Here is a 12,936-nt window from a genome sequence, read left to right as displayed (position 1 = left end):
AGGTTGTACGTAGAAGAGGATAGATGGTGAGAGAAAATGGAAGTTTTTCGTGTACTCCGCCGATTTGCTGCTGTCTTTTTCTTTATGTGTGGCTTTATGTAAACAGTGAGGAATATTAAAATGTATAAAAAACGAATGAAAAATTTTGTACAAAACCCAAATACGTCAAGTGTGACTGATTTATACCACAAATTAATTTTATATTTTACGTTAGTATATTGTAATGCAGTGATGATTTTATAACTTTGTTGGCCTGAGGTGATGATTTTAACCTTTCATTATTACTCAAAGAATACACAGTACAGACAACTGTTAAGCGTTTCTTCTTCTGGAAGCTTTCTCCCATATTTTTGTTTATTGGCGAGAATACAAGGCAATGATAAAGCAGATAAGCACGATAGCATGGTTAACTGTTGGTGCCGAAACAATAATCAATGTTTCAATTATTGATGATTATGTGTTTTTTCTGTGTAGTGCGTTCATTCTGTTGACCCCAGTGGCTCCGCTGTGCTTTTGGGTAACTAATTATTAAAAGCCTTAAATCCAATTAAGCCATCGCATTTACAAGCCTTTCCTCCTTAAAAAAGATTCAGATAATCATTTACTTTTTAAATTAATTGAAGATAAATATGAATCAGCACGATCAATTACCAATTAAAATAATAAACCCATTGATGGCTCCCACCTGCTCTAATCTTTTATTGCCCAACTTGTTCATTGATGACATCACCAAAAATCCCATCCTTTTTTCTTACCATTTCTTTGCCCTTTTCATCTCTTACCAGATTTGTTATAATGGCAACCAAGGTTAGTCAAACTTGCGAGACAGGAATATCAATTCAAATTATAAACTTAGATAATATACTTTATCTTTATTAATAAATATTTATTAAAAATATATGATTAAATAATTAAAATATAAAATATAATCATACTTTAATTTAAATATATTTTAAATACAAGTCATTGAAATTAAATTTATCTGCATTAACATATAATCATACCAAACAAAATTTTTTCATAATAGATTAATTAATTCTTGGTATTTTTTATTTTCTTTTTTATCAATATTAATTTTTGCTTTTTAAGTTTTTTTTTCTCTTTGAATCAGGTTCTATCACTTCTATGAATCGAGTTTTATATAATATATTCTTAACTCACTCATCAACTTGGTAAAAAATTGATGAGCTTAAAAAATTTAATTAAGTTTACATTTAGTTCAAATTTATGAATTGGTTGACATAATTTTAAAATATAGAAATATAAAAACAATAAATTTATGTATTTAATTAAGTTTGTATTTAATTAAAATTTATGAATAAGTTGATATAATTTTGTGAGCTAAAAACTCAAAATCGTTAGATTTGGAGAGTCAACCCGATAGTTTGACAACAATGATAGCAACTAAGTCTTAAAAAAATTAATTAATTTAATTTAAGTTTTAACTAATTTCAAAATACTAACAAAGCCCGGTACATTTTTTTGACAAATCTGGTTGTAGGAGAATTGACTTAAATACCCTTAAATTGAATACATGGTTAAAATTTAAAAAAAATGTAAAGCTATCAAAGGTAACTTTAACACTTCTCTGACATTTAACAGTAATTTCCTTTGATTTAGCAATGCATTTTTCAGTTTTATTAAAAAAATTTTACTTTTTTTTATTAGAGAAAATAGGAGCTAACGGCATGAGGTTAAAAATCGGCACTGCAACCCCCCACTTAGAAGGAGTTGACATGTTACTAGATTATAAAACCATTGGCTTCTCTAACAATTTACTAAATGAACCATCAAACATTCTAATTAACTAGTTATGAGTTGATCGAGTTTAATCAAATATATCTAATTTGAGCCTCGGATATATAATAACAATTAAATTTTTGGTGGGAGTTATGTCTTGTAAAGATGCGCTCACAAGTTACCTAGATTAGTTTTGATCAAAGATATGAGATACCGGGATGAAAGTTAAAAAAAAAAAAATCCCCAAGAAAAAAATGTATGCAATTGCTGAATCTAATCCAATCTAATATATAATATTTTTACCGTTAAAGAGATAAAATCCTACAATATAAAGGGTGAGTATAGTTGAGGGAGATTACTGGGGACAGAACATAGAGAATGATACCTTGTGCTTGCAGATTTGTATCATTTCCTTTAAGAGAGGATATATTCCTTTCCCTGCCCAAGATCACTGAAGCATATTTCTTAAGAATATAAATCACGCCCAACCACTAACTATGGTTACTCCCCCCCCCCCCCTTTTCTTTTGTTTTTTGCGGGCTTTTCTTAAACTTGTCAATTCTCATCTCCCGGTCTCCCCTGAAGAGTGAAGATCGTCTAGATTCATTGGTGCCAAAACATTGCCAAATTTACATCAATGAACTGAAATCCACCGGCTCATCACAGAAGTTTCTAATCTCTGTTTTATTTTAATCCTAAATCCCCATTTAGGAATATGATTACTGGCAATTGGACGTTCCGTCATTAGCGGATTGATTTGAGGTCAAAACCGTAACTTACCACCCCGGCCCCATTTCCGGCCCTCTCACCCTTCAGCAATATCCTACACAACACAAGTAGCTCCAGGAAAAGAATACACCGGACAGATTCTTCGGAGATAAATCCAAGTCGCAGCCTTCGTTTAATTTCCAATCGCATTTGACTGTCTCTCCCTCTTTCCTCGAAAATCAATCGCGTGAACTTGTTGTAAATTCCTCTCTATTTAGGCTCTTTTCTTTCTATACCTCTCTGTTCTAAAAAATCTGTATATACATCCCTGTTCATTTTCTTCCTCATGCTTCTCAAATCGGCGCTGGATCTTTAAATTGTTCAAATTTGTTGCTGTACAGACACATATCAAATTGTCTGTCTGCTTCTTTTCTGGCAGTGGGTTTTACAAAACTGTCCATAGGCGTAGAAAAGAAAAACTCGTTGTCGCTGAAAATCATTGCAGCTTGAAGAAATTGCTTGTGTTTCCGGGGAGAAATTAAATAGTTTGCTGATTCATATATTTGACTTTATGTTTTTTTAAAGAATTATATTTATTGTTAGTTTGGGATCACAAACCAGTCATATTAGGCGAAGCGAAGAAGAAACATGACGGTGTCTACTATAGCTTTATGTGCTAGCCCACCGAGCAGTGTGTGCTCCACTGCGCACCCTTGCCATATCAACACCTATGCATCATACGATTTCGACTTGGGTTCGCGATCGTCCTCATCGTCGTCTTCCACGACGGCGTCCACATCTCAGAAACCGGGAATGAGTGGCCTCTCGTGCTTATTCTCCTCGCCGACGGTGAAGCCCGTTCCTTTGTCGAGCTTTTCCGGTGGCGGAGAGGAATTGGGTTCTTTGTCTGAATTGAAGGAGCTGAGCAGCTCCTTTTCCTATTCGCCGAGCAAATTTGTTGGATCTTCTTGGAAAAGAGATCAGAGCCCCGTTTCGGTATTCCAAGGACCCGTTTCATGTAGTAGCAGTAGCGTTTCTGGTTCCGCAAGGAGTTCCCCAATGAGGATCGGAGGCGATAGCTCGATTCGATGTCGGGACAGTGGATTGTTAGATGGCTTTGTGAGAAATTCATTGGGTTCATGCTTGGATTACAATTCGCGAAGTTTCGAGTTTCGTGGTGGTGTCTTAGATTTGGGTTCTTCATCTTCCATAGCGGATGAACTGACCTTTAATTTGGAGGATTCTTTTGTCGGGGTAACTTTCGAGCCGTACGCTAGAGAATTGCTTGTGGGTGCCCAGTTGAAACACAAGATCTTTTGTGAAGAATTCGTCATTAAGGCTTTCTGCGAAGCCGAGAGAGCCCATAGAGGGCAGGTAAATTAATCGAAATACATCATTTTTATGCATGGATCATATGGTTTGTGGTTATATTGTTGTGAGTTGAAAGATTTTGAATATTTTTATGTAGATGCGAGCTTCTGGTGATCCATATTTGCAGCATTGTGTTGAAACAGCTGTTCTGCTTGCTCTGATTGGTGCCAATTCCACAGTTGTGGCTGCAGGGCTTTTGCACGATTCACTTGATGACTCGTTTTTGACTTACGATTACATCTTTGGGGTTTTTGGCGCTGGGGTTGCTGATTTAGTTGAAGGGGTGAGGAGAATATATCTTGAGATGTAAATCAATCTGGTGTTCGTTAAATTTTGTTCCGAATTTGCATTGAATTTGATATTGGATGTTCATCTTAAATAATCCTTCTCTTAATCTCCACTCATTAAGCAAGTTCTTAAAAAGTGTTATTTTTTATTTTCATTGTCTCATTTTCATGATCATTGTAGCTTGAGTTCTAATAGCCTGGTGACATTACTTTTCAACTTGTGAATCAAATCACTGTTTATCCTCCTGTATGATAGCGCAGAATTTTCTGTTCATCTCGCATTCTATGAACAGCGTTGATGATTTATTATCTGTTCTGTTGCTTGCAATTGAGGAATCTATACTGAAAATTGCCCGTAGCTGTTATGCATGTAATGAATTTTGAATGTTGAGTGTCTGATCCCTCGAGAGTTCTTTCTAATTTCTCTATGGTATTTTAGGTTTCTAAGCTAAGTCACTTGAGCAAGCTTGCACGAGAGAACAATACAGCCAGCAAGTCAGTTGAGGCGGATCGGCTGCATACCATGTTCCTTGCCATGGTTGATGCAAGAGCTGTTCTCATCAAATTGGCAGATCGCTTGCACAATATGATGACACTAGATGCTCTGCCAGTGGCCAAGCGGCAAAGGTTTGCGAAGGAGACCTTGGAGATTTTTGCACCTTTGGCCAATCGATTGGGAATATCTAGTTGGAAGGAGCAATTGGAGAACTTGTGTTTCAAGCATCTCAATCCAGAACAGCATCAGGAAATTTCTTCAAAGCTTGTGGAATCATTCGATGATGCAATGATCACTTCTGCTATAGAGAAATTAGAGCAAGCACTTAAAGATGAGGGAATTTCTTACCATGTCCTTTCTGGGCGGCACAAGAGCCTGTATAGCATTTATTGCAAAATGCTGAAGTACGTACCACCTCTCCCTTAATTTGTTTTGTACTTGCTACTTGCGGCAGAGTATGAGCGAAGGATTCTCAAATGTTTATTGATGCATGTATATACTTGCAGGAAAAAGCTAACCATGAATGACATTCATGATATTTATGGGCTGCGCCTGATTGTTGACAAGGAGGAGGACTGTTATAAAGCCTTGACAGTTGTTCACTGGTTATGGTCTGAGGTACCTGGAAAGTTCAAAGACTACATTCAACATCCTAAGTTCAATGGGTATGTAATAGGTAACTTAGGATCGGTTCTCTGAAGTCTAAACTTGCATTTGGTTATCCATATTTTGTCTGATTCTTTCATTTTGTGACTATAGGTATAAATCTCTGCATGCTGTTGTGATGGGTGAAGGCAAGCTTCCCCTTGAAGTACAAATCCGGACAAAAGAGATGCATCTGCAAGCAGAATTTGGATTTGCTGCTCATTGGAGATACAAGGAAGGTGATTGCCAGCATTCTTCATTTGTGCTTCAGATGGTTGAGTGGGCTCGATGGGTTGTCACCTGGCATTGTGAGACAATGAATAAAGATTGTTCGGCTGTGGGATGTGCCGATTCAATCAAGCCGCCATGCAAGTTCCCTTCCCATGCTGATGATTGCCCACATTCTTACAAGCCCCATTGTGGTCAGGATGGCCCTGTGTTCATCATCTTGATCGAGAATGATAAGGTTTGTGTCACATATTTACACATCTGAATTCCATGTTTTATTTTCTGGCCAGGTTTTGATTTTTAGAACTTTTTAGGTTTCTTGCACAGTATGATAAGGTTTTATTTGCTTAAAACGTCCTATCATGTAAATAGTTTGTACTCATTGTGCCTGTCTTGGCGTGTACATACGCAGATGTCAGTCCAAGAGTTTCCTGCAAACTCGACGGTGATGGACTTGCTGGAAAGAGCTGGGCGAGGAAGCTCTAAATGGACCCCATACAGATTTCCATTGAAAGAAGAACTAAGGCCAAGACTGAACTATGACCCTGTGAGTGATCCCAAGTGTAAGTTGAATATGGGAGATGTGGTGGAGCTTACACCTGCCATACCTGACAAGTCTCTGACAGAATATAGGGAAGAAATCCAGCGTATGTATAATAGACAGTTAACTGTACCTGCACCTGCTTCAACTGGCATGGTTGGCTCAAGAAGCTGACCGTTGTTTGGTTTTAACATGACAAAGATACTATAGTTAGCGACACTTAATTGCACAAATGCATATTTGTACAGAACACCTCTATTTTTCCGCCATCAACTCGCTAACTTCGATTCAATGATAATGCTCCGGATGATTGAGGGCACATGCTCATTGTTCACTCGCATCTTCACATTTAATGTCAAAGAAATCGATTTGGTTGACAGAGAGAAAGCGAAGATAATGAGATCCTCTGAAAATCTAGGGCGGTTGAGCTCCGTTTGTTAAGATCGAAAAGCCGAAGTGTCCTCTTCTGGGAGGCAATGTAAAGCTAATTCTAAGATTATATTACAATCAAGAGAGTTGGTAAGATAAAATTTATTTTTTATTTTTTGTTAATAACAAAATAACTTTGTTTACATTTTTTAACCTAAATTGTTATGCTCTTTTCCCACCCAAAAAAAAAAACAAAAAAACAAAAGACCTGTTAGGCCATGCTGAATAATGCTCAAGCAGAAAGCCTTGAGCAGTTGTTTATAATTTGAGGCTTTTAGGTTGAAGGAAGAAAGCCCAGTAAAGGAAAGTCCATTTTTTGTTAAGAAGTGGGGTTTTTGTAGCCCAAAAAAGCAAAGAACTGAGTTTGAAAAGCTGAGGCAAATGTTCCGAACAACATATCCCAGATCCTTGGGCTTCCATCTCATCTCTTTCACTGAAATGGAACAATTAAGTGCAAAGCAACTTGACTTGAGAAACTTTTTTTTTTTTTTTGAAATACAAGATCACGATAAAACCACTTGAAAAACTCATTTATGAGATCACCAGTGCGCGGAGGGGTGAAGATTGAATTTACAGATTGACTTTTTTGAGCCAACTCACCGACAAGAAGTTAATCTCCACATTAATGTGGAAAATTAATTACTTAGTGTATACTAAAAATGTGAAGTTTCATTGTCACAACCATGTCCGTTATGTAAGCGAGTTAGTGATCTCCATTAAAATTGATGCAGCAGTGAAACGGTAAATAGATTCTGGACTTGCTTGGACCGTGTCATATGAACTTCAATTCAGCACTCTGAACGAAGACTATTCACGGGGGCCAATATTCACAGCTTTAATTTTTCATTAAGCATGTTCACCAAGTGTACACAATCCCAAAGGTTGTGTTAAAGCCATGGTCATGTCCAATGACAAAGCAGACTCAGTTTTGAGTAAATTACGCCACACAACACAAGAGCGAGCCTTTACACTGGATTTGATCCTATCGTATCTTTCTTACGTTAGATTGCAATATTGGACTTTCATTGACTGGGTCAAAAATGCCTTTGATGCAAAATGAATGCTCATGACCCACCCCTGCTAGCTGGCTTCCTCTACACTCTATAGCTTCTGCAGTAACACTGTTTTTAACAGTTTCAACTTTGAAACGCGTCCGCAGTTTATTGCCGTTCTGTCTTTGAGATTCTTTGCAAGGGAGAAAAAGATAGTCTGCTTGCTTGGTACCTCCCTGTCACAGGAACCTAATACAGACAACCAAGTATAAATGCTTCAAGCTCGTTTAATGACACCAAAAAATAATTTACGTGAAAAAATAGCTTTGAAACAGCGAATCAATGTCAAAGAGTCGTACATGTTGTGCTTGCATATACATATGTACACACACTCTATAAAGGCAAAAGTTAGTTGACTTGTGATAGGAACCAAGTGAACCTAGAGACAAAAATTCACAGCTTGTAGGTGAGGAGCACATGCGGTTAAAGTCTTTTAGGCAGCCTAGCTGGCTAGGAAAGAGTAGCCACATTAAAAACCCTAGGACTAACCCGTCACCATGCCCTAAAAAGCAAACTTTACTCATTCCACAAACAGAACGATATGAGTTTTATATATTAAGATGATGATGGGCATCCAGGAAAAGCCCTCCTTTGCCAACCGCAAGCAGACCAACTGTTAATTAAATGGACTTGGATGGTAATGTGTTGATAATAACTTTCTGGTAACTCGTATTACATGTTATCATCCAAATTATGTTTAAGGAGTTTCGAAGTCCTTTCATTTGACTCATCCATCATTGTTGGTACTAAGATGCCATGTTACTTTTAAAAAGCTAGCAACATCAAGGACTGATGAAAACAAAAAAATGATGATGGCTGAAATATAATGAGAACTTATAGAGAATAATTTCTCGTAACCCCAACTCTTATGTCTCGTATACTCCACAGAGAAAGTGATGAGAGAATCAGAAAAAATACCGTTGAGTTTTTATATATTACACACATATCCCTGCTTTTCTCTGGCAGTTCCACACGCAGAGTCATCGACCATGAATAAGGTTTATCCCATATCCTGATTATATATCCAATTTCTCCACGATAAGGAATGAGAAGGGGAAGCAATATTTTCCGTACACAAAATAGTATGCCGATGTGACGTCACATAGAAGGTGATGCACGGCCTGTGTAGAAATGTAAACGTGGAAGCAAAAAAAAAAAAAAAACCAAAGAACTAGGAGACAACGGCACTTGTGATAAGCCGTAGAAAGGTTCAACACTTTTGACTTAACGTTTTTGAATTCGAATTTGGAAATAAAACAAATCATAGAAGAGTTTGCATGATTAATTAAGCTGATATTTAGAGTTTAGTATTGTCACCAACTTGCATGGGTCGTAATAGATTAATGTAATGCAGTCACATAAAAATGACATATCGAGTTCGAGTGTATGAATCCATGTGAATATACATAAAACACTTTTGAAATCTTCAATTGAGTATGATAATATTTACATTTAATATCATCTTAAAAAAGAAAAAAAAGAATTGAGGGAAAGAGAGAGATGGAGCTAAGTGTAGGGAAATGAATGAAGGTGGCGGAGGGAAGGACAGAGTTTTATTACTTTCCTTACCTGACACCTCCTGCCCACTCCTTTCACTTCCCAACTTAATTACAAACAAACAAATTCTACTTCCTGTCTCCTTTATTTAGCCATCAGTTTCTAACATGTTTTCATTAAAATTCAGGAAAATCACGATCACATGCCATTGAGCACGATTATTTGCTTTGCAAGATTAAAATAATTTTGATATTACGCTATCGAATTAAAAGATTTAAATATAATCCCTCATATATGTTATTTGTATTGAGAAAATTAATTATTGTTAAAATGTAAATAATTTTTTAATACAAATTTATTTACTAAATTATAGTATTTATTTCTCCCCATCACCAAGTTAATTTTTAGAATTATTAATAAAAAATTGATTATTACTAAAATGAAATTAGAATTGTTTTATTTTTTTTAATAGAGACTTGTTATTAAAAGAGTATATATAATTATGTGAGGTAATTTTATCTTTTCACAGTAAATTTTAATTACATTTAAGTCTTTTGATCTTACAAAATAAATATTAAAATTATTTAATCACGTAGAGTAATTAATTGTTTCTAATGATCTTTAATTGTGATTTTTTCTTAAAACTTCAGTTGAGTTGGGTCTTAGTAACTTGCTTGGACCAATACATGTTTTTAAGCTCACAATTACAAATTACAAAGTTCTCATACTGGTAGTGCGATTTAAAATCATGACTTTGTGGGTCATTAACCAAATCATTATTAACTGAGCAAAATTTTATTGGTTAACCATCTCTCTAACTCCCTTCCTTCCTTCCGAAACATAATAATCATTCTCATATTACTAAAATAAACTCCAAATTAAGCCATCAGCACTTTTATTACTTTCCTGATTGAAGTGCTCGTTTCCCTTATTGAACCACAAAAACCTACTAATAATTTGCTCATGACCTAATCACCAAAATGTTTACGTGGCAACCTTCTGGTTCTGGTTAAAAGGGGATCGTGTTGAATGTGCAAACTTGCGGGAGGTTATGATGAGCAAACTAGAACCACATCTACTTTATAATAAATTAATGAACAACATTGCTGGAAAATTAGGAGCGAAACGCATCAGTTATTGCCAACCAAAACAAACAAAAACCAAAAAGATTGTACAAAAGATAACTGAATTGTATAAACATTATTTCTTTGTAACTTCGAAATTCATGTTGGGTAATTTAAAATTTGTTTTTTAGAAACACTGACTAATTTTGATTGAACTTTTTAATTTATGTAAAGTTACTACTGATAAGTTCTTGTAATAATAAAGTAATAATGTAATATACCAACAATGTGACTATTTTTAAAAGAAAAAATAATAATAAAATCTTTTTAAAATATATAAATGACAATTTAATTACTCAAAATATTATAATTTTTCTGAAGTCTTTAAAAACTTTTTTGTCATTAATGAATTTATATAAATTATTAAATTACCCTTGTTGAAAATAAATGATTCACAACTTTTCTTTTTATATTTACAACTTTTGTTTTTAATTCGCAACAATGCAACAGTAAATCATAATTTTGCATGTTAAATTTTTTATTTATTATTACATTATTATAAATATAAAAAAAAGTTGTACATATAAAAAAATTGTGAATTATTTTTTTAATAAGAATAATTTAATAATTTATATAAATTTATTAATAATAAAAAACTCCTTAAAAATTCAAAAAAATTTATAGTATTTTAAACAATTAAATTATTATTTATATATTTAAAAAATATTTTATTATTATTATTTTTTTAAAATGTCTTCAAATATCCAAAATTTCATTAGTATAAAGGCAAACCTTGCTGTAGTCTGTAGTGTCTTGAAGCCGAGGAGCTTACGCTTCAAACATAATCAGATGACACTATTTTCCAGGACGTAATATGAAGAGACAGCAAACCCAAAGGTGCATGGTCCTCCTTTATTTGAATTTTATTAATTTTGCTTTCTTACGTTTTGTTCACTTATTTATGGATTTTTGCAAACATGTCAGAGACTACGGCAGCAGCGGCAGGACAAAGAGACAAAACCCATTAGATGTTCAGTCACTATAACTTACAAGAGCAAGAGCGCACTCACACTCTCACTCACCCGCTCACAAAGCCCAGCAGTAGTATGTCATCAGGGAGCCATTAGTCTCGACTCTTATCCATGCACAGGAAGAAGATTCTTAGCCAATGACTCCCTCAAATAAGCCCTTCACTTCAGAAACAAAAAGAAATCCATGTCCTTTTTGTCTTTGAAATCTCTCGAGTTCTGCTTCATCACTGCATAGTTACAATATATATTTATATATAAAGCCTTTGGTGTCGAAAATGATAAGTCAAACAAGTGTAACAAACAGATCTCCTTTTACAGCAATTCAATGGCAGGAACTTGAACAACAAGCTCTTATTTTTAAATACCTGGTCTCAGGGAGCCCAATCCCACCTGATCTCATTTACTCTGTCAAAAGAAGCCTAGACTCTTCACTGTCTTCTTCTTCTTCAAGGCTCTTCCCCTTCCATCCAAGTAGGAATGAAGCATGTTATTTCGTGGTTATTAAAGATTATGTTTCAGTTTTTATTCTCTTTTACTTCTTCTTTTTAATCTATATTGCTGCAGTTGGATGGGGATGCCTAGAAATGGGATATGGCAGAAAAGTAGACCCAGAGCCAGGGAGGTGCAGAAGAACAGATGGCAAGAAATGGAGATGCTCAAAGGAAGCCTATCCGGACTCAAAATACTGTGAGAGGCACATGCACAGGGGGAGAAACCGTTCAAGAAAGCCTGTGGAAATTTCTTCAGCAACAGCAACAACTGGAATTTCAACAAACACATCACAGCCAGTCTCTTCATCATGTAGTAACACAAGCCTTACCATGATCAATCCCAATCCACCCTCAACAACTTCTTTCCCTCTCGCTATATTGCCCTCTTCTATGCCCTCTGATTCCCAACCTTATTATTCCCATATTTACCAAAACTCTTCTCTCAGCCCCTTGTTCTACACCCATTCAACCTCATGTAGACCTCTGGACTATGATTTTCCTTCTCAAAAAAGCAATACCCACCAGCTATTTTTAGACTCTGGATCTTATTCTAGGGATGAGTACTATAGGTTTGTCTGGAACGAAGGGTTAACTTCTTATTAAGTTCTTTGTATTGGTTATAATTAGTAACCGAGTTTTTTTCCACCAGGCATGTTCATGGAATGAGGGGAGGTGTGGATGAAAGAGCTTTCTTCCCAGAAGCCTCAGGGGGCGTTAGGAGCTTTCCTGATTCCTATCAACAATTACCAATGAGCTCCTGTGAACCTCATTCAAAGTCACAGTTCCCAAACATGAATGATAATCCAACTCCAAGGCAACAAGAAGGGCAACATTGCTTTGTTCTGGAAAGAGACTTCAAATCACCAGGACAACTAAAGCATGAGAGTGAAACTGAGATGACCCAGAGATCCCTTCATCATTTCTTTGGTGAATGGCCTCCAAAGGACACAGATTCCTGGCTTGATCTTGCTTCAAATTCCAGAATCCCCTAAGGTAATGTTTTATTTTCTAGGCTTCCTCTTCTTCATGTACTTGGCGCCTTAATATTCCCTTCTATGCTTATCTATATAATCTGTGTAGTTCTTTTAATTTATTTAACCTCCTTTTTCTGGGCAGATGAATGATAAGACTCGTGAAGCGGTACCGCAGATAAAAGATCTTTGTATAGCAGGGGTAGCTTTCTTTTGCAAAAGAATGGTCTTTGTTGAGTTATGTAGGGGGCCACAGGAAGAGGATCTGTTATCTGTGCCCGTACTTTTCGTGATATTTATGTATTTACTTTCTTCTCCGCGAAGGGAAAAAAGTTGTCTCAGATTTGCACAGTTTGTTGTTTGACTGGAAAGCATAGTGTTGTTA

General features: G+C 35.7%; 2 protein-coding genes across 3 annotated transcripts; both read left to right on the top strand.

The window, feature by feature from the left end:
- The first annotated feature begins 2,622 nt into the window (after positions 1 to 2,622).
- LOC129289403 (probable GTP diphosphokinase RSH3, chloroplastic) lies at positions 2,623 to 6,335 on the top strand. Its single transcript, XM_054926165.1, has 6 exons — positions 2,623 to 3,822; positions 3,917 to 4,102; positions 4,546 to 5,006; positions 5,109 to 5,267; positions 5,362 to 5,713; positions 5,888 to 6,335. The coding sequence occupies exons 1-6, from the start codon at positions 3,097 to 3,099 to the stop codon at positions 6,188 to 6,190; spliced, it is 2,187 nt and encodes a 728-aa protein (XP_054782140.1). The 5' UTR covers positions 2,623 to 3,096; the 3' UTR covers positions 6,191 to 6,335.
- A 4,796-nt stretch (positions 6,336 to 11,131) lies between these two features.
- On the top strand, positions 11,132 to 12,936 carry LOC129287482 (growth-regulating factor 5-like). Of its 2 annotated transcripts, XM_054923664.1 has the most exons (4): positions 11,132 to 11,560; positions 11,654 to 12,149; positions 12,230 to 12,573; positions 12,697 to 12,936. In XM_054923664.1, the coding sequence occupies exons 1-3, from the start codon at positions 11,365 to 11,367 to the stop codon at positions 12,570 to 12,572; spliced, it is 1,035 nt and encodes a 344-aa protein (XP_054779639.1). In that variant the 5' UTR covers positions 11,132 to 11,364; the 3' UTR covers position 12,573; positions 12,697 to 12,936. The 2 variants fall into 2 exon arrangements, with proteins under 2 accessions (XP_054779639.1, XP_054779638.1); XM_054923663.1 differs by having other exon boundaries at positions 11,132 to 12,149.

The sequence above is a fragment of the Prosopis cineraria genome, unplaced genomic scaffold, assembly GCF_029017545.1.
Source record: "Prosopis cineraria cultivar Desert tree isolate PC_DT_omini unplaced genomic scaffold, ASM2901754v1 PC12, whole genome shotgun sequence".
NCBI classification, from domain to species: Eukaryota; Viridiplantae; Streptophyta; class Magnoliopsida; order Fabales; family Fabaceae; genus Prosopis; species Prosopis cineraria.
This window is presented reverse-complemented; position numbering and strand designations above follow the sequence as displayed.

Coding starts and splice junctions, on each gene's coding strand:
- LOC129289403 (XM_054926165.1), top strand. CDS start 3,097: ATGACGGTGTCTACTATAGCTTTATGTGCTAGCCCACCGAGCAGTGTG. Junction 3,823..3,916: donor AGAGAGCCCATAGAGGGCAG/GTAAATTAATCG, acceptor ATTTTTATGTAG/ATGCGAGCTTCTGGTGATCC. Junction 5,007..5,108: donor ATTTATTGCAAAATGCTGAA/GTACGTACCACC, acceptor ATATACTTGCAG/GAAAAAGCTAACCATGAATG.
- LOC129287482 (XM_054923663.1), top strand. CDS start 11,365: ATGATAAGTCAAACAAGTGTAACAAACAGATCTCCTTTTACAGCAATT. Junction 12,150..12,229: donor TCTAGGGATGAGTACTATAG/GTTTGTCTGGAA, acceptor TTTTTCCACCAG/GCATGTTCATGGAATGAGGG.